The sequence below is a fragment of the Balaenoptera physalus genome (assembly GCF_965194825.1).
Source record: "Balaenoptera physalus genome assembly, chromosome: 4".
In the NCBI taxonomy this organism is placed as follows: domain Eukaryota; kingdom Metazoa; phylum Chordata; class Mammalia; order Artiodactyla; family Balaenopteridae; genus Balaenoptera; species Balaenoptera physalus.
Window position 1 is genome coordinate 24,998,714 of NC_138891.1, and position 21,731 is coordinate 25,020,444.

At 35.4% G+C, this 21,731-nt stretch overlaps 1 protein-coding gene and 1 long non-coding RNA gene across 5 annotated transcripts in view; one reads left to right on the top strand and one right to left on the bottom strand.

Moving 5' to 3' along the window:
• LOC309660551 overlaps window positions 1-21,731 on the top strand; it is a 247,780-nt gene that overhangs the window by 203,241 nt on the left and 22,808 nt on the right. The gene's annotated exons all lie outside the window — the stretch shown is intronic.
• Window positions 1-21,731, bottom strand: part of ATR (ATR checkpoint kinase) — a 105,214-nt gene that overhangs the window by 16,623 nt on the left and 66,860 nt on the right. For all 4 annotated transcript variants that reach the window (XR_014263431.1, XR_014263432.1, XM_082461157.1 and 1 more), the window contains exons 31-38: window positions 19,971-20,062; window positions 19,557-19,734; window positions 18,193-18,372; window positions 17,593-17,752; window positions 15,463-15,642; window positions 11,892-12,034; window positions 1,105-1,202; window positions 274-506 (exon numbers count right to left, since the gene is read on the bottom strand). Coding sequence is in view for 2 of the 4 variants with exons in the window: in XM_082461157.1 (XP_082317283.1) it covers window positions 274-506; window positions 1,105-1,202; window positions 11,892-12,034; window positions 15,463-15,642; window positions 17,593-17,752; window positions 18,193-18,372; window positions 19,557-19,734; window positions 19,971-20,062 (1,264 nt within the window). In the remaining 2 variants the exon portion in view is untranslated. The remainder of the gene's footprint in view (window positions 1-273; window positions 507-1,104; window positions 1,203-11,891; window positions 12,035-15,462; window positions 15,643-17,592; window positions 17,753-18,192; window positions 18,373-19,556; window positions 19,735-19,970; window positions 20,063-21,731) is intronic.

Here is a 21,731-nt window from a genome sequence, read left to right on the forward strand (position 1 = left end):
TAGGTTACTGTTTTATACCAAGCACTAACAGTTTACTATACTTCATAAAGAAAACACATGATAAATCCGTCAATCTTAAACATAATAGTCACTTCATTTGATATAGTAAATATTTTTAGATTTTATAATGAGACATAGTGCTATAATTTCTTTTTAAAAATACTTAAAATTTATTTTCTTGTTACAAATCTAACATAAGAGAGAAACCCTGGAACTTGTATCTACATATTAGCATTAAAATGGAAAAAGACACTATTGTGATTAATATATCACCTTTGACACAGCTGTCATCATCCACATTGCTTGTTGAGGATAGGCCAGAAACACTTTGGCTATAATTTCCATCAAGACAACAAAAACTTCATCATGAGAATGACAAATTCGGGAGATCAGTTGTGAAAAGGCAGTCAAAAATTGATATGGAGCTAAGTGATTTGTGTGCTCTGTGATAACTTTGTTTATCTTAGCTAAATCATTTCTCATTTGTACACGATCAGAGCGGCTGGCTGGAAAAAGAAATCAAAGTTAAAAATACCAGTAAAAAATAAAACAGTATATCAATTTCACAGAAAAAAATTTTTGTCTTAAAAACAGCTTTAAGATATATGTTATTCCCATGTCCAAAGCTAGATCACTTGCCAATTTGTGAAAAGATACTTTTCTCTGTCCAGGTAGGAAAAAATATTTAAGTCCACTGAAAAACTCAAGGCCCGTTTCTTTTTTAAATTTTTTAAACAGACTTTATTTATTTATTTATTTAACATCTTTATTGGAGTATAATTGCTTTACAACAGTGTGTTAGTTTCTGCTGTATAACAAAGTGAATCAGCTATACATATACATATATTTTCACTAGAAGCAAACAGAACAAGCCACAATCCATTGTAATTTTTAAGGTAAATTATTTGGCTTAAACTAATATTTTTCAAAATGTGTTAGGTTTACCAAGGAACGAACAGATTTACACTTGCAGGCCCTGCAACTCCAACTACTTAAAAAAGTCTATGCTTAGTCTTTCTCCTCTTTTTTAACATTTGGTTTCTTGCTCTCACGTAAATTATAATTCTTCTCAGTTCCTTAAAAGTTTTACCAAAAAAATTATACCTTTTTCCCATTCATATGCCTTAGCACCAAAATCAAGCCATAGTGATAACATTCGTGGCATTGATTGATATATGAACTGATTTCCATACTGTAAAGACCTGCAATTACATAGAAAATATATTAACATAGTATTCTTTTTTACATTATATGAATTAAATATAAAGACTTAAACTACCACTTGAGAAATATATGGCCTCTGACAAAAATTTTTATAGTATCAGTATTTCTTCCTAGTACACATTATCTTTGACTCCTCTCTCCCCACTTTTTTCTTTCTTCATTCCTCACTAACCTCTATATTATCAATACACTGACCAAAAATAATTCAAGTTTTGACCTGGTCAAACTCCTGTCAGTACTTCTTTTAAATTGTCCTTAGGATCTGTACATTTATTTGTATTCCATGGTCATAAGCCTAGGTCAGGCCCAATCACTCGATTTCTGGGAAATTACAGTAACTTGGTCTCCCTAATTCCACATTTCTTCCCTTCAATAAATTCCAGGCTAACATTTCTCAAATTCTAGCTTTACCATACTCCCCCCCGTTCGAAAAACAGCAATCACTTACCTATAGATTAAGACTATATGAATGACTCTGTTCGGGATTCAAATATATACAACCCTTTTTCTTTATAACTTTGCAATCTTAGTCTCTCACTATTCACCGCATACATCTTCCATCAAGTCCAATTTCCTCACCATCCTCTCAACAAACCACTCAACCCCGTGTCTCTGTCAAATCTGTGAAAAGTTAGTACAGGCATACCTCGGAGATACTGCAGGTTTGGTACTGGACCACTGCGATAAAGCGAATATCACAATAAAGTGAGTCACACGAATTTTGGGGTTTCCCAATGCATATAAAAGTCATGTTTACACTATACTGTAGTCTAATAAGTGTGCAATAGCATATGTCTAAAAAAAGCAATATACATACCTTAATTATAAAATACTTTATTGCTAAAAAATGCTAATCATCACCTGAGCCTTCAGCGAGTCCTAATCTGTTTGCTGGCAGAGGCTCTTGCCTCGATGTTGGTGGCTGCTGACTGATCAGGGTGGGGGCTGCTGAAGGCTGGGTGGCTGTGGCGATTTCTTAAAATAAGACAACAATGAAGTTTGCTGCGCTGACTGACTCTTCCTTTCATGAACGATTTCTCTGTAGCGTGCAATGCTGTTTCATAGCATTGTACCCACAGGAAAACTTCTTTCAAAACTGCAGTCAATCCTCTCAAACCCTGCCACTGCTTTATCAACTAAGTTTAGGTAAGATTCTAAATCCTTTGTTGTCATTTCAACAATCTTCATAGCATCTTCACCAAGAGTAGATTCCATCTCAAGAAATCACTTTCTCTGCTCATCCATAAGAAGCAGCTCCTCATTAGTTTTATTGTGTTTTTATCGTGAGATTACAGCAATTTAGTCACATCTTCAGATTCCACTCCTAATTCTAGTTCTCTTGGCTACTTTCACCACATCTGCAGTTCCTTCCTCCACAGTGGTCTTGAACCTCTCAAAGTCATACATGAGGACTGTAATCAACTTCGCGCAAATTCCTGTTAATGTTGATATTTTCACATCTTCCCATGAATCACAGATATTCTTAATGGCATCTAGAATGGTGAACCCTTTCCAGAAGGTTTTCAATTTACTTTGCTCAGATCCTTCAGAGGAATACACTATTTATGGCAGTTATTACAATACGAAATGTATTTCTTTTTTAAAAAATTTACTTTCATTATTTATTTATGTTATTTAGGTTAACATTGGTTTATAACGTTATAAAAGTTTCATGTGTACATAACATTTCTACTTCTATATACCTTATAGCATGCTCACCACCAAAAATTTAGTTCCCATCCATCACCATACGGTTGATCCCCTTTACCCATTTCACTCTCCCCTTCCCCTCTGTAACCACTACTCTGTATCTACCTGTTTGTTTTTATTTGGTTTGTTTTGTTCATTTGTTTTGTTTTTGTGTGTCTTTGTTTTTTTATATTCCACACATGAGTGAAATCATACGGTGTTTGACTTTCTCTGTTTGACTTATCTCACTTAGCATAATACCCTCAAAGTCCATCCATGTTGTCACAATGGCAAGATTTCATCTTTTTTTAAGGCTGAGTAGTATTCTATTGTATACATGTATACACCACAACTTCTTTGTCCACTCTTCTGTTGATGGGCACTTTGGTTGTTTCCATATCCTGGCTATTTTAATAATGCTGCAGTGGACATAGGGGTGCACATACCTTTTCAAATTAGTGTTTTCATATTCTTTGGATAAATACCCAGAAGTGGAATAGCTGGATCATATGCTAGTTCTATTCTTAAATTTTTGAGGAATCTCCATACTGTTTCCACAGTGGCTGCACCAATTTACATTCCCACCAACAGTGTAGGAGGGTTCCCTTTTCTCTACATCCTCTAACACTTGTTATTTCTCTTGCCTTTTTGATAATTGTCATTCTAACAGGAGTGAGATGATATCTCATTGTGGTTTTGTTTTACATTTCCCTAATAATTAATGATGTTGAACATCTTTTCATGTGTCTGTTGGCCATCTGAATGTCTTCTTTGGAAAAATGTCTATTCAGCTCCTCTGCCCACTTTTTAATTGGGTTGGTTTTTGTTGTTGTTGTGTGAATTCTCATTTATTTTGGATATTAACCCCTTATTGGATATACCGTTTGCAAATATCTTCTCCCATTTGGTAGGCTGTCTTTTCATTTTGTTGATGGTTTCCTTTGTTGTGCAGAAATGTTTTAGTTTGATGTAGTCCCATTTGTTTATTTTTGCTTTGGTTTCCCTTGCCTAAGGAGTCATATCTAGAGCGATATTACTGAGGTGGATGTCAAAGACTGTACTGCCTAGGTTTTCTTCTAGGACGTTTGTGGTTTCAGGTCTTACATTCAAGTCTTTAATCCATTTTGAGTTGATTTTTGTGTATGGTATGAGATAGTGGTCTAGTTTCATTTTTTTTTTTTGCATGTGGATGTCCAATTTCCTAACATCATTTATTGAAGAGACTATCCTTTCTCCATTGTATATTCTTTGCTGCTTTGTTGAATATTAGTTGTCCATAGAAGCCTGGGTGTTTTACTGGACTCTCAATTCTGTTCCACTGATCTATGTATCTATTTTCTGCCAGTACCATGCTATTTTGATTACCACAGCTTTGTAATATAGTTTGAAATCAGGGTGTGTGATACCTCCAGCTTTGTTCTTTTTTCTTAGGTTTGCTTTGCCTATTTGGGGTCCTATGTGGTTCCATATAAGAATTTTTTGTTGTATTTCTGTGAAAAATGTCCTTGGGATTTTGATAGGAATTGCATTGAATCTGTAGGTTGCTTTAGGTATGGGCATTTTAACTATGTTAATTCTTCCAGTCCATGAGCATGGAATATCTTTCCATTTACTTGTGTCTTTTTCAATTTCTTTCAGCAATTTCTTATAGTTTTCAGTGTACAGGTCTTTCACCTCCTTGGTTAAATTCACTGCTAGGTATTTTATTCTTATTATTGCAATTGTAAATGGGATTGTTTTATTAATTTCTCTTTCTGCTAGCTCACTGCTAGCATGTATAATAGAAATGCAACAGATTTTTGTATACTGATTTTGTATCCTGCAACTTTACTGCATTTGTTTATTATTTCTAATAGTTTTTTAGTGTATTCTTTAGGCTTTTCTATATAAAAAATCATGTCATCCACAAATAGTGACAATTTTACTTCTTCCTTTACAATTTAGATACCTTTTATTTCTTTTTCTTGCCTATTTGCTCTGACTACGGCTTCCAATACTATGTTGAATAAGAGTGGTGAGAGGGGGCATCCTTGTCTTGTTCCTGATTTTAAAGGGATAGCTTTCAGTTTTTCATGGTTGACTATGATGTTACCTGTGGGTTTGACATACATGGCCTTTACTAATTTGCGGTATGTTTCTACTACACCCACTTTATTGACACTTTTTATCAAAAATGGATATTGAATCTTCTCAAATGCTTTTTCTACATCTACTGAGATGATCATATGGTTTTTATCCTTCGTTTTGTTAATGTGGTGTACCATGTTGGTTGCTTTGTGTATGTTGAATCATCCCTACATCCCTGGAATAAATCCCACTGATCGTGGTGTATGATCCTTTTAATGCACTGTAGCAGCTGGTTTGCTAATATTTTATTGAGGATTTTGGTGTCTATGTTCATCAGAGATATTGGCCTATAATTTTCTTTTTTGTGTGTTGTCTGTGTCTGGTTTTGGTATCAGGGTGATGTTGGCCTCATAAAATGAGTTAGGAAGCGTTCCTTCCTCTTCAATTTTTTGGCAGACTTTGAGCATTAAATCTTCTTTGAATGTTTGGTAGAATGCACTGTGAAGCTGTCTGGTCCTTCTATTTCTTCATGATTCAGTCTTGGAAGGGTGTATGGTTCTAAGAATTTGTCCATTTCTTCTAGGTTGTCCAATTTGTTCATAATATTCTTCATAATATTCTCTTACAATCCTTTGTTTTTCTGTGGTATCCGTTGTTATTTCTCCTCTTTTATTTCTGATTTTATTTATCAGACCCTTCTCTCTTCTTGGTGAGTCTAGATAAAGGTTTGTCAATTTTGTTTATCTTTTTAGAGATCCAGCTCTTATTTTCACTGATCTTGTCTACTGTCTTTCTAGTCTCTATTTCATTTATTTCCACTCTGATTGTTATTATTTCCTTCCTTCAGTGGACTTTGGGCATCATTTGTTCTTCTTCTTCTAGTTCCTTTAGGTGTAAGGTTAGATTGTTTATTTGAGATTTTTCCTGTTTCTTGAGGTAGGCCTGTATTGCTATAAAGTTCCCTCTTAGTACTGCTTTTGCTGCATCCCATAGATTTTTTTGGTATGTCATATTTTCATTTTCATTTGTCTTCAGGTAACTTTTAATTTCTTCTTTGATTTCTTTGTTGACCCAATAGCTCTTCAGTAGCATGCTGTTCAGTCTCCATATACTTGTCATTTTTCTACCTTTCTTCATGTAGTTGACTTCTAATTTCATACCACTGTGATTGGGAAAGATGCTTGATATGATTTCAATCTTTTTAAATTTATTGAGATTTGTTCTGTGGCTCATGGTCTGTCCTTTAGAAAGTTCCATGTGCACTTGAGAAGAATATGTATTCTGCTGCATCTGAATGTAATGTTCTGTATAGGTCTATGAAATCCATCTGGTTCTGCTGTTTCCTTGAATTTCTCCCCAGATGATCTATCCACTGACACAAGTGGGATGTTAAAGTCCCCTACTATTACTGTGTTGCTGTCAATTTCCATTTTCTTGGAAATTCCTTCCCTTTGAGCCTATGTTTGTCTTTAGAGCTGAGCTCCTGGAGGCAGCATATAGTTGGGTCTTGTTTTTTTTACCCATCCAACCACTTTGTGTCTTTTGGTTGGTGAATGCAATCCATTTACATTTTAGGTGACAGATGAGGACTTAGCACTGCCAGTTTAGCTTTTGTTTTCTGGTTGCTCTATATATCCATTGTTGTTTTATTTTTTTCCTTGTGTTTCTGTCTGCCATTTTGGTTTGGAGGTTTTCTGTTTTTCATACTTTCCTTTTTTTATGTTTCATGTCTCTACTCTAGATTTATGTTTTGTGGTTACCATGGGGTTTGTATGAACCCTCTCATAGATAAAATAGTCCTTTTTCTGCTGATAGGATCTTATCTTCATTTACCTATGTAGGTTCCATCCTTTTCCTCTTCCCCTTTTATATTTTTGTTGTCTCAAATTATCCCTTTTTATGTTGTGAGTTTGTTACTGAATTGAAGCAGCTATATTTGTTTTTTCAACACTTTCCCCCTTTAATTTTATGCTATAACAAAGTGTTTAAAAAACTATTGTGATAAAGACTTGCAACTTTTGATTCTGTCTACTTATCGCCTTACTCAAAGTTTTGTGTACTTTTTGCCATTTTGTTTCTGGTAGAAAAGCTCATTTCAACATTTCTTGTAAGGCAGGTCTAATGTTGATTAACTCTCTTGGCTTTTGTTTGTCTGGGAAAGTCTTTATTTCTCCTTCATATCTGAATGATAACTTTGCTGGATAGAGTATTCTTGAGTGATGACTTTTACCTTTCAGTATTTTGAGAATGTCACTCCACTTCCTCCTGGTCTGTAGTTTCTGCTGAGAAATCTGATGGCCCAATGAGGTAGCTTTGTGGGTTATCATCCCTTTTTCCTTAGCTGCCTTTAAAATTCTTTCTTTGTCATTGACTTTTGACAATTTTAATACAATCTGTCTTAGAGAAGGTAATTAGGTGTTCTCTTGGCTTCATGAACTTGTATACCCAGTTTCTTCTCCAGGTTTGGGAAGTTCTCAGCTATTATTTCTTTAAATAAATGCTTTGCTCCCTTCTCCCTCTCTTCTCTTCTGGGATACTCATTACCCTAACGTTGCCCTTCCTAAAAGACTTGGATAGCTCTCTAGAATTTCCTCATTTTTAAAATATCTTCTCTTTCCTGTCCTACTTGTACCATTTCAAGCTTGCTAATTCTCTCTTCCATATGGTCTGCTCTATTTCCAATGCTTTTAAATGCACTCTTCATCTCATTTATTGAGGTCTTCAACTCCAGAATTTCTGTTTGGTTCTTTTTTAGAGTTTCACTCTCTTAGTTAAGTACTCCTCCTGTTCATTAATTTTATTCCTGAGCTCACTGAACTGCCTTTCTAAGTTTTCTTGCAGCTCACTGGGTTTCTTCATGACAGCTATATTGAATTCTCTATCAAATCGCAATATTCTGTATCTTTAAGTTTGGTTTCTGGAAAATCATCATTTGTTTTTTGTGGTACACTGTCACTGTGGTTCTTCATGGTGCTAGATGAGTTGTTCCTCTGCCGGTACATCTGAAGTAGGGACAGGTTAGAGATTAGAGGCCTTTCTTTTGTTTTCCAGTAGGTGGCACTATAGCATAGGTTTTTGGTTTCTTTTACCTGAGGGAGTCTGCCCTTTCCACCTTCCACCTCATCGGTTAGAGGTACGACTCCCTGCCCTCATTATTGCACCTTGTGCCTCTGGAGTCGTTGGTACCTTCCTTCTCCCACTGTCACTGGTGTTGTTGCTTGGTGCATCTAGATGGTAGGCTCTGCCATCTCATCTGGGCTCCCATGAATTGCAGGCTCCACTGCCAAGGGGGGAGGGGAATGAGGAGAGTTGGGAGGGGAGCTGAGGTTGCGTGGGTGCCTCTGCTGTGTCTGGTATTGTAAGGTTCGTGGGGCTCTGCCACAATGGACCTGGAGTTGTTGGCGCCTCAGCAGCTGGAGGGACAGGGTCTCAGGCCCCACTGCCACTGTTTCCCAGTTACCCGTGGCCACAGGAGCTGCTGGGGCCAGGAGGCTGGAATCATGTGTACCTCCCTCCTCTGCTACTATTGGGTTCTCTGGGGCTGCAGACTCAGTTGCTGTGGCTGAAGGGCTGGGTTTTGCAGGCACCACCTCTGCTGTTCCCTTGCTTTCACCTCCTCTATGTGTTTCAGTCCACCCACCTTTAGATGTACCAATATGTGGATTCTCCAGTGTGCTGGTGTGTTGAGCGGAAGTACCTTTGTTGTACTTGGATGTTTTACTGGTTGTAGACTTATGGGGTGAGACAAAGGTAGCTTTTCACTCTGCCATAGTGCTGACGTCACTCCAATCACAAAATGTGTTTCTTAAACAATAAAACTTGAAAGTTGAAATTGCTCCTTGATTCATGGGCTGCAGAACGGATGCTGTGTTAGTAGGCATGAAAACAACATTAATCTCACTATACATCTCTATCAGAGTTCTTGGGTGACCAAGTGCATTGTCAATGAGCACTGACATTTTGAAAGGAATCTTTGTTTCTGAGCAATAGGTCTCAACCGTGCGCTTAAAATATGTAGTAAAACATGTTGTAAACAGATGTGGTGTCATCCAGGCTTTGTGGTTCCATTTACAGAGCATAGGCAAAATAGACTTAGCATAAATCTTAGGGATCTAGGATTTTCAGAGTAGTAAGCGAGCACTGGCTTCAACTTAAAGTCACTAGCTGCATTAGCCCCTAGTAAGAGAGTCAGCCTGTCCTTTGAAGTTTTGAAGCCAGGCATTGACTTCTCCTCTAGCCATGAAAGATGGCATCTTCTTCCAATATAAGGCTGTTTTGTCTACATCGAAATTCTGTTGTTTAGTGTAGCCACCATTAATGATCTTAGCTAGATCTTCTGGATAACTTGCTGCAGCTTCTACATCAGCATTTGTTGCTTCACCTTGCACTTTCCTGTTATGGAGATGGTTTCTTTCCCTAAACCTCATGAACCAATGTCTGCTAGCTTCAGGCTTTTCTTCTGCAGCTTTCTCACCTCTTTCAGCCTTCTTAGAATTGAGGCAAGTTTGGGCCTTGCTCTGGATTAGGCTTTGGAAATATGGTGTCCAATTTGATCTCTGTAAACTACTAAAATTTTCTCCATATCAGCAATAAAGCTGTTTCACCTTCTTATTATTCATGTGTTCACTGGAGTAGCACTTTTAATTTCCTTCAAGAACTTTTCCTTTGCATTCACAACTTGGCTAACTCTTTGGCACAAGAGGCCTAGCTTTTGGCCTGTCTCAGCTTTTGACATGGCTTCCTCACTAAGCTTAATCATCTCTAGCTTCTGATTTAAAGTGAGAGATGTGTGACTCTTCCTTTCACTTGAACACTTAGAGGCCATTGTAGGGTTATTGATTGGCCGAATTTCAATATTGTTGTCTCAGGAAATAGGGAGGCCCAAGGAGAAGAAAAGAGATGGTGGAATGGCCAGTTGGTGGAGCAGTCAGAACACACACAGCATTTATGGAATAAGTTCGCTGTCTTGTATGGGTGCAGTTCATGGTGCCCCAGAACAATTACAATAGTTAACATCAAAGATCACTGACCACAGATCACCATAACAAACACAATAATAATGAAAAAGTTTGAAATATTGCAAGAATTACCAAAATGTGAGTATACAGAGACCTGAAGTGAATAAATGCTGTTGGAGGAATGGAACTGACAGACTTGCTCAACACAGGGTTGCCACAAAACTTCAATTTGTAAAAAACACAGTATCTGTGAAGCTCAATAAAATGAGATATGCCTGTAATGTCCTCTCTTTCTTGAATTTAATTACCTTTTAAATCCTACCTTCTTCACGAGGCCTACCAAACTTCTGTAGCAATGCAGTGCAAAGAGATACTTTTGATATCATGAAGCCAGTGGTTTGAGTTTTGACTTCAGATTTGCCCCAAATCCATGACTCCTCCTGGACTTGTTTGGTTCATTTTTGGTATCTTGCTAATATCAAAAAAGATACTTCTAATATTTATACCACTTATTTTGATATTGATCACATTCTACTATGTACCATTATTTAAATATTTTGTGTGCTAAGGTTTCTCTATCCAATTGGACTGTAGCTCCTTGAGGGCAAACACTAATGCTTAATTAGTAATAACACAGTAATTCAATGACTCAGGGGAAAAGTATCGATAGCTGAGCTTATTTACTCCTTTAAGCATCCATATGTTTTATTTTAACTACTATGGATAAAACATATTCTAAAATAGTCTTACTTTCTTAAACTGTACTTCTAAAAATCTCATACTATGCCTAATAGTTTTATGCATATCAAGGACTCCAAATAACTCGTTTTAGAAGAAATATATTAAATAAATTCTGTATACTAATGCATATGATATATGCCAAGACTAAAGAGCAAATGAGAGGTATTACTCATTTTAGAAAAGAAAAATGCATTTAATAACTGTCCTCTGCTTACGCTTCCATTTCAAAATGCCAATATGCCAGGAATTCTTGCTCAATAACAAGTCATTAATAATCAATAATAAATTAAATTAGGTTTGGATTTTATAAAACTTGAATTCCAGGGAGTTCCCTGGTGGTCTAGAGGTTAGGATTCCGGGCTTTCACTGCCGTGGCCCAGGTTCAATCCCTGGTTGGGGAATTGAGATCCCACAAGCCACATGGCATGGCCAAAAAACAAACAAACAAACAAGCAAGCAAACAAAAACTGAATTCCATTTTGGGAAGAAAGTCTTGGCCAAATCTTGCAATCCTAACACTGCTGATGAACAAAAATATATTGCTTTGATTCCTGAAAATATTGAACTGAGAAGTCAAAATACCTGATAATAGGCAACTTTAAATAAATTTATTACTATGAAGTAAGTTATTCATCAGTGTAAAGCAATGGTCCATGAGTATGACAAGAAAATGAGTGGAACGTTATTATTACTTCTTAGGAATTAATAATTTGTGATAATATAAACAGTAGGCATGACAATATACTATTTGACTATAATACACTAATATATGAAATTAAGTTACATTTTACCTGTTACCTAGTTTAAGTGCTAAGCTCTTTCTACAAGTCTAATGTCAAAACCATGGGCTGGAAGGAAACATTCCACAGGCAATTAAATACAACCATTAAATGTACTAGATTTACCGTCTTCTGGAATTCTAGGGAAGGGGACCCAGAGGATGAGGGTCCAGAATGGGAAGGACACTTAATTTTCATTGTATATTCTTGGTACTACTGAATTTTAAAAAACATGCATATATTACTTATTCCATTAAAATAGTTATTTGAAGGGAAGGAAAAAATTGTACAAAGAAAAAATTTATATCACATCTAAGGTGATAATCGTAAAGCAGAAAACATCCTACATATGCTAAGATCTGTGATAATAGTTCAATATCAACAGAGTCACCTTGATATATTTAATCAGCAAACATGCAGTTCTCACTCTCACCTTCCAAAGTGAAGAACTATATACCGAATGAGATCACCCTGCTTTTCCATTTTGTTGTCTGTGACCATGGGCATCAATTTGTCATAGTACTTGGCAAGGTAGAAATGCCCATCCTCCCACTCTGGCAGGAACAAGGTCACATCCTGTAAAAGATAACAGAGAATACCCACTTAATAAAACCCCCCACTATGTTGGGAAGTAAAGTATGAATAGATAATTAGGGATCAAAAGTATGAGACCGACATCTAGGCAGAGCAAAGTCAAAGGCAGACTGACTCTGGTGTAAATAAGGAATAGCTACTTTCTTACAAAGGTTTTCTCAGGATAGCTGGTGGGTTCTGGTGGGTTGCCCGCTGATCAACATGTCATGATAATTTGCTATACAGGGAAAAAAACTCCACTTACATTGCCACTTTATATGATACATCAAAATAATTTTCAGATGGATTAAGGTATTTCATGTATGTGTGTACAGGTATATGTTTATTGTTTTAAAAAAAACCTCAGAGAAAGAAGAATATCAAATCTCTGAAGAGGACAGGACTTTAAAGGCATTCAAATATGGTTTAAGAAAGAAATCACATATCTTATTTTTCTCTAAGATCTATAAGATATTGCCCTCTCTCTCAACTCCTTTATAATCAGGCTTCTGAAAAGAATTCTCCGACTCATAGTCATTCCTCAAACTATTTCTTTTTGGTTCAGTAGACACCACTCCACTAAAGTAGCAACTTAAACAGACATACTTTCCAATTCTGATCTCACGTGAGTGAGCTCTCTTCAGCATGTTTCTGTTGTCCATGCCATTTCTTCTTTGAATCACTTTTTTCCCTTTGCTTCTGTGAGGCCACAATCTTCCAAGTTTTCTCCTACCTTTCTGGCCACTCCTACTCAGTTGCCTTTGTCATTTCCTTTCCCTTTCCCTTATATTTGTATATTGTGTGTGGTTTATTAATTTTTAATTATATTATTTGAAATGTGATGGAAAATACATAGAGCAGCTGAGTAAAAAAAATTTTTTTAAATAAAGCTCTACTCTTAATTCAAGCAAATTTGAGAACACAGTTTAGACCAGGAACCTTAAAATGAGTTCTTAAGTTTCCTCCAAATCTAATCCTAAAACCTTACAGATACAAACCTGCTTGTGGGCAGAGGACAGAATGACATGATTAGATGTATGGAACAGATGCTAGATTCATGTGCCTAAAACCAGCCACAGGGACGAGGCTCCCAGTGTGCTTTTCCCATCTAGTCACAGGAGAAGCAAAGGGAATGAAGGAAAATACTAATTAAGATTGCTCTAAAAAGATATTTTCAATCTGGTTTCATCATCTATCTCCCTTCCTTTCCTTTCTTCCTCCCTCCCTCCCTCCTTCCTTCCTGGTTTAAGTTAAAACTTTATTTTGGAAAATAAAATGTACATACAGAAAGATAAATCTTATACACAAAGCTTGCTCAATTATCACAAAGTGATCACGCCTACATAAGAACTCCAGAAACACGAGCCTCCCACTTTGCCCTCCCAAACACTACTCCCTTCGTTTTCCTCCCAAATAACCACTACTACAGATTAAATATTTGTGTGTTGTCCCCCCTCCCCCCTCGCCCAATTCATATGTTGAAGCCTAATCCCCAATGTGATGGTATGTGGAGGTGGGGCCTTTGGGAGGTGATTAGGTCACAAGTGTGGAACCCTCATGAATAAGATTAGTGCCCTTATAAAAGAGGCCCCAGGGACCTCCCTTGCCTCTTCTGCCATGTGAGGTTATAAGGAGAAGATGGCCGTCTATGTAAGCAGGCCCTCACCAGACTGAATCTGCTAGCACCTTAGTTCTGGACTTCCCAGCCTCCAGAACTGTGAGCAATAAACATTGCTTAAGCTACCCAGTATATGGTATGTTTATCATAGCAGTGCAAATAGACTAAAAACAACCACTATCTCCATTTCTGATACAATAATTTTGTTTTGCTCATTTCTGAACTTTATATAAATGGAATCATACTACATGTATGATTTTTTCATATGACTTTTTTAATTCAAAATTAAGTTTGGGAGAACCATTCAAGTTGTTGGATGTAACTTTGGTTTGTTGGTTTTCATTGCTATACATACAGTATTCCATTATAGGGATATGTTATAATTCGTTTATCCATTCTATAATTGATTGACATTTCTACTTCCAGTTTAAAATCTACAAATAACGTTGGTATAAACATTTTTGTATATGTTCTATGGAGACGTGTTGAGCATTGGTAAAGTGGCTGTCACAGTATTATCACCTTTAGGAGAAAACACCAAACTGTTTTCCAAAATGATTGTAATAACTTATACTTCCAGCAGCACTGTATGAGCGTCTAAATGCTCTATAGCCTTGCTAACACTTGAAAATATCAATCTTTTAAATTTTAACCATTCTTGTAGGTATATAGTGTTAGCTCATAATACTTTTCTTTAAACTGAATGGCAGTTGATTTATAATATTGTATTAGGTTCATCATAATACTTTTTAAATTTGCATCTATTCCTGTCTACTACAGTGAACATATTTTCTTTTTGCTTTTTTTGGGTCATTTATATATATCCTTCTGTTAAGTCTTCTATTCCATTTTAAAATTGAGTTGTCTGTATTTTTCTTATTGACTTTTAAGAGTTCTTATTATATTCTGGATATAAGCCTCATCATTATGTATTGCAAATATCTTGTAATCTATCGCTTACCTTTACATTCTTTTTAAAAATATTTATTAAAAAATACATTTTTTTATTTTTTAAGTAAAAAATAAAAGCTGACGTACAATATCATGTTAGTTTCAGGTGTACTACATAATGATTTGACATTTGCATACACTATAAAATGATCACCATGATAAGTCTAGTAACCACCTGTCCCCAGCCATCCACTCTTATTTTATTATTTTGTATCTTCTGTATTCTGTGTTTTTAATTTTTTTTCAGTTCCTTTTCTAACTCCTTGAGATGGATTCTTAGCTTATTAATTTTCAGCCTTTATTTTCTTCTAACATATGTAAATAATATTTCAAATTCCCTGTAAGAATGGCTTTAGCTGAATCCAAGTTTTGCTATGTCATATTTTTATTATCATTCAGTTCAAAGTAATTTTAATTTCCATTAAGTTTTTTAACTTCCATTTAGTTTTTTAATTTCCATTGCAATTTTTTCTTTGGCCCATGGGTTACTGAGAAGTATCTCTTTTCTAACACCATCTATGTAAGGCTTAATACCTAGTAAGGAAGGTATACACTGTGTTTGTTCAAAAATTTTCAGGCCAGGCTGTGGTTAACTTTGGGAAGGAGGATGAAAGGGTGAGTTCTAGAACATTAATAACATTCTACTTCTTGACATGGGTGGTGGTTTCATGACTATATTTATTTTGTGATAATTCCTCCAACTATATACTTACGTTATATATTCACTAAAAAGTCAAAAAAGCTTCCTGGCTATTTTTATACATGTGCTCTTCCCATATGGACTTTAAAATAATTTTATCTATTTTCAAAAACAACAAAAAAAGTGAGTTTCTAACTGAAATTGCATTATACATTCACTTACCTTATATTTTTTCATAACTGCATTGCTTTCAAAGTTAGCTGTTTCTTCCATAAAACGGCCCACTAGTAGCATAGCTCGACCATGGATTAACATGTTCTTACTTTCGGCTGGGGTTTTATTTTCAGGAAAACATAACTCAACACCCTTCTGAAGAACAATTAGTGCCTGGTGAACATCACCCTGAAAGAAAAAAGGCAACAACAAGCCTTTTAATTTAAGAACATATTTCCATTTTCTGAAAAGCAAATAAAATTGTTAGAATTTAAAGTTCATAAGATATTTTATGTATAAATCTATTTGTAATTTCATATTCACCTCTCATTTTCCTCCTATGAAAGTAAAATCCTAAAAAGGAATCATTGCTTCATTTCATATAGAACTCCTACATTCATTCATTCACTTGTTTTTTACAGTCAGTCAAAGTGCAGGGAATTGAAGATATATGTAGATGATTAGGGATAAACAAACATAAATATGTCAAAATCTCTGGCTTAAGAAAGTTCACAGTCAAGTGAGGAAATAAACTATAAAACAACAACACAATGTGCTAAGTGTTATTAACAGAAGAATATACATGCATATTATGTAGGAAAGAGAAGACAGTCTGCTAAATCTACCTGAAGATATAGGAAAATGGAGTTGACCAGTGGTCAGGCAAAGTAATCACATGAGGAAAATCTAAATTAGGTCTTAAAAAATGAGTAGAAATTTTCCTGGCAAAGAATTCAGTGAAGGACACTCTTGGTAGAAGGAATAATAACTTTAATTGAGAAAAAGGCAAGTAGTCTGGTTTTAGCTGAAGATTAAAGGGTTTGTGAGATAAAGGGTTTGTGAAGACTAAAGGATTTGTGAAGACTAAAGGGTTTGTGACAACTGAACCTGAAGAGGTAGGCTGAGACTCGATGAGAAAGGGCCTTGTGTACTTTCTAGAGTTCTGACTTAATCCTAAAGCCATGAAGAATACTTTGAAGGATTTTAACTGGGGGAGTGACATGATTCAGTGTGCATTTTAGGAAGATGACAGACTGCAGTAATGAACACCAAGAAATGGTGAGACCTCAAAAAAAACTGTTAATATTGCCAGAGGGTGTAAATGCTAAGGGCATGAAGGAAAGCAGCAAAGATAAATAAGAGGGAGAGGATTCAAAAGATATTTCTACGGTCAATTTAGTCTCCAACTTGATGTGGAAAGTGAGGGAGAGGAAGAAGTTCAAGATGATGCTCAGATTACTGTCATAAATGAGAGGATGTGATAGAGTCCTACTCAGAAAAATAAGGAATATGGGAGGAGAAACAGACAGTGAATTTTACTGATGAATTGCATTTTGAGCATACTGAATTTAAGGTATTACAATACATACATGTTCTAGCACTAGCTCTGAAAATGACCTGACTAATGCAGGCTGAATTATTACCTTCATCTCCCATCCAGGAAACATCTCCTCCCCTGTCTTTTCTTAGCCACCATAAAAGTTGGTTTAATCACAGATGGCACCAACTCTAGTTGCTATCTGTCAATTTCAAAACATGCTATGCCTACTACTAATTCTAGACTGGTGGCAAGCATGAGGAGATATGAAAGTAAGAGTCCTTTAAATCTGAGGCATGAGTTTTTCAAGGAGTTTGTATATTTTAAAAGCCCCCTTCTTATAACTGTAGCTTTAATCTGAGGATTGCAGAGGACGTTTGTTCTGAAGCTAAGCCCTTTCTGACAGGCTAGATTAGAAGTGGATCTTTACAGCAACAGTGGCAAGTCTACACAAAACTAATTATCTGCCAAGAATGTAATAAGGACAGTGTTATGTTCACCTAAACATTTCTTGAGTGCACTCATGTATGTATATATATAGAGAGAAGGTAAAAACAAAGTAAAAATTGGTCATTTCCCTCAAGAAAAAAATGGAAGACAGATGAAAACAGAAAGAACTGCACTTTCAGTCTTGAAACGGGAAAATATTTGGGGACTTCAGGATAGAAGGAAGTTTCTTCCAGATGATGGCAGATAAATGATGCAGAAAGGTGACAGAAAAAGAAGGTTCTGAATTTAGATTAGGGATCTAATCTCTGTCATGCCTTTGTAGGAAGTACCTATGATGGAAGTACATACGATGACGTCCCCTTGGCCATTACCTTGGACCACAGCCACTTTGCCCTTTCCACATATAGTTCAGCAAGTCGTGATTCTCCAGCATTAAGGAGAGCATTGTAGGCTGTCTGGTGGTGACCAGCCTTTCGAGCTACTCTGGCACTCTGTAGCCAGCATTCTCCAACCATTTCCTTGTAATCTGGTCTAAAGGAATGTGACAAAATGGTGGGGAAAGAGCATTTTTAAGTATATTCAACAGCTTAATTAAAATATCTCTTCCCAACATGGAACCTTCTCAATATATCTTTTCAAAGGAATCAAAGAATATTTATTTGTTAAAAAACTAATTTTAATTTTCTTAGAGTTCTCCATTGTTATCAATTACAAGCCTATGAAGACCTTACAATTGACTTATATCTGTACCTCCCCCAGATACGTTTTCAACATTAAAAAAATGATATATTGCACATAAAAGTAATTTTTAAGTTCTAGGCTCATTTCAACTATATAGTGTAGACTTGACAATTGACAATAGAAAAATACAGATTCAGAGAGAAAATTAGGAAAGATAAATATTCCCAAGTAATATCCAAATATAATACTAAATTCACAATAACTGACATGCAAAAAAAAGTGTGTAAAACCTTTTGTTGAGGCTTAATAAAGCTCTCCGGAGAGCCAGTATGGGCTCCTTTGCTCTGTAGGAATTCTGGGTCATTTCCAGTCGAGCTACCCAATTTAGTGAATCTTCTTGAGTACTTTCACCTGGAGACTGGTGAAAAAGTGGTTTGACGCTATGCTCCAACTCACACAACATGTGCAATCTGAAGACAGATAGAGCCTATGTTAATATGTTATCATATTCAGCCATATTAATCTGATATATAAAGCATGTACTTTAAACTAACCATGAAGAGTATGAAATGTGCAGTTTTCTTTGGAAGAACTTTAACGAATATATATTCTTGGTATATAAACAGTAACATTTATAACTTTTCAAATTGGGTATAAACACTAATTTATGTTGATTTGAATAGTTAGCACTTTGCTATGATCCCTAGACCCCTCTAATTAAATTGGAGAAGGGTATATAAAACTAAATTCAAATGTATGAAAGCCAGACTTTACCACCTGTATAAAGATGAAAGAAAATATAAATCAATGTAAATATTTGTATATATTGCTGGTGCTATTGTAAGAGGACCTGGCATAGTAGATGCCAGTAAAAAATTGTGAAATGAATGCAATTTTAATTGTTTTTTTTTTTTTCCTAAGGCTGATGGAAACATTTGTGATACATTCAAATTAGCTTTTTCCCATGTCTATAACCCAGTGTTCAAGCATGCAGTTGAGTAGCTACAGAACTGAATTAATCCCAGTGGTCCAATCTCTGGTTTCATTAAGCTGTTACCAAAGGGGCTGATACAGAATATAATTTAAAAAATAGCATATTTTTCTTTTTAATTTACTGTTGTTCAATTACAACATATATTTTATTCTTTTCTTCAGGTAAATTAACAGACCTAAAACGTTTTCCATCATTTTCTTCCTTCTCTCTAAAAATTAATATTACTTGTAATATTAATATTACTTGTGAGTAATGTAATACCTACATTTGAGGGGGAGTGGAAAATGTCAAATGCATTTCTCAAAGAGAAACAGGAAAGGGAACCAACAAGTACTGAGCACCAATGTGCCAGGCAGAGTAGACGTCTAGTTATTTAGGTTATATAGAAAATAAACTATGACATTACAATAAGACAAATGTAAGATATTTTTGCTATTTTTTAGAAGTCTCATAATTGCCTTTCTAATTAAAAGGATGTATGTTAGAACATTTTTAAAAAACTATAGATAGGGTGATTGTGAGGTAAAAAAATGAAAAGAGCCATTTTGTGAGCTCTGCGTAACACCAAACACACTATCACTTATTTAGCAAGCACAAAATTCCAAGCCTGTCATATGACACCTACAGACCAGGAATATAAAAATGGAAACCTCAAAATACCTCACAATATATTCATATCCTCGTTGGTAAGAGCCTCTTTCAAAGCTTGCAGCTGAAAGAGGCACAATTTGTTCTGCTCTCACTAGTTTCAATGTGTCATAAAAAGCTGTGATATCTTTTTTTTTAGCTGATAATAATAACTGTCCCAGTCTGACACTCCATGTTGTAGATTTCCCATCTGAAAAACAAATGAAGAGTCAAGGCATGCCATGATAGCTGGATCCCAGAACAAGCTTTATTTCATTTGATAAAATGGTCAACAGAAATCTGGAACAGATGGTTTCATTCCACTTTGAACTTAAACAAGGCAATCATAAAACAAGCTGAGAGAATAATTACCAATGTTGCTTAGCTACTTAAGTCTAAATATTTATGGCATATTAAAACTGCTTATATTTTAAGAAGTAATTTTACCTGCTGCCAAATAGTTTTCTACCAAATCCCACTGTGACAATTTCCAAGCTGCTTCCACTCTGTATGTGTTTAATTCATCTGTCCATTCAGACCTGTTAAAAGAAACCCGTACCACTTAAACATTTATTTAAAGTGGCATTTAGAGATTTTTTCATTGGTTTAGATACTCTATTTATTGTAGTTATTTATTGCTCTATTCATTGTATTTGTATTGTATTGTATTTTGTATGTAGGTACAAAATAATTCTCTCTATCCAAAACAATCCCCCAAATTTTAATGTTTCCAGTCCCCCAAAACATTTTTTTCAATAATTACTTCTGATACAGCCATTTAAAAATGCCGTTTTTTTGGACAAATTTGCCATACATTAGAGCAGAATTAATGCCTGGATAATTACAAAGAGCAGTTGTAAAATGAGCTGCACGCTTAACTTGAACAAAGAGCAGGGAGAAAAAAGAGCCAACTGAACATACACGTGTTCAGAGGTAAGCAATTCTAATAACTTGGTATTTTGAATTAAATTAAGACAAAAAACATAGAAGCTGGTGGGGTAGGTTGAGCACTGGGGTACATAGGACACTCAATAATAAAGGCATAACAATGTTACAAATTATGTTTCAATAGTATGACAAATGATACAAAATTAGCTACCTAAAATACATAACTATTCTTAAATTATTTTCAGTTACTTTAAAATTGGGGTTTTTAAAAGCAGCATTATATATAGGTAATTATTTTTTCTAAGTATCCTACTTATGTGACACTAAGATGGCTAGTGATGTTTAGATCATGACTGTATAGAAGAAGCTATACTTCCCCATGTTTCTTCTTTATTAAATCATATCATTTGAATACCTGCTATATGCTAGACCCTCAGCTAGGCACATTTTTCTATTTAATTACCTAATAATACCAAAGGTACACATACTATAAATAAGGTAACAGACTCAGGGAGGCTGGGATCAATGCCCTTAAAAGCCCTCCTTGTTCTTTCTGTAGTAAAAACACATAAAACATAACAAATGAGTCAATTAAAAAAAACTAAAGTAGTAGCATAAATATCGAATATTCTCTAATGTCTAAATACCACCAAGAACAATTTAGAACAAAGCTAAAAGAAATACAATAGAAATATAATTTTCAAAAGTCCAACTCTGAATAACTTCACTAGCTTATCACTCGATGCCAAAGTATCAAAATTTTAGGATACAAATCTGAGTAGAATTAGCAGGAGTTGCTCTCCAGAGGGGATATATCACACCAAGAAGTACCAAATGGCAATGAGGATCAGGCTGTGAGAACTTACTTCCATAAATGTATTAAAAAAATGATTGTGTAGGTTAAGCACAGTCAATAATTTTGGAGAAATATTTGTTTAAATGCAAATATTCTCCCCAAGGAAAACTCGTCCCCTCAATGACCATTTGCTTCAATGATACAGTATCCTTCATTGAATATTGAAACTTGCCTTTTCACAATCCAACGATCAGGAGGCTCTATGTATCCCAGATCCAAAGAGAAGACTGTGCAGTGTGCATCATAAGGAAACATGACACCTCGGCTTGAGCCAAAACAAACTTCCCCAAATTTCTGCAACCCCTTTATTCATAAGGTCTCTCAATTAATCTGGAGAAACATATCTAAAACATATAACGAATCTTTCCTTGCTTCTGTAAAGCTTCTTTCATCGTTTCGTAAATCCACTAACCATTCTCTACTCCCAGACACTGTAGAACAGTGGTCTTTAAAATCACAGTTTG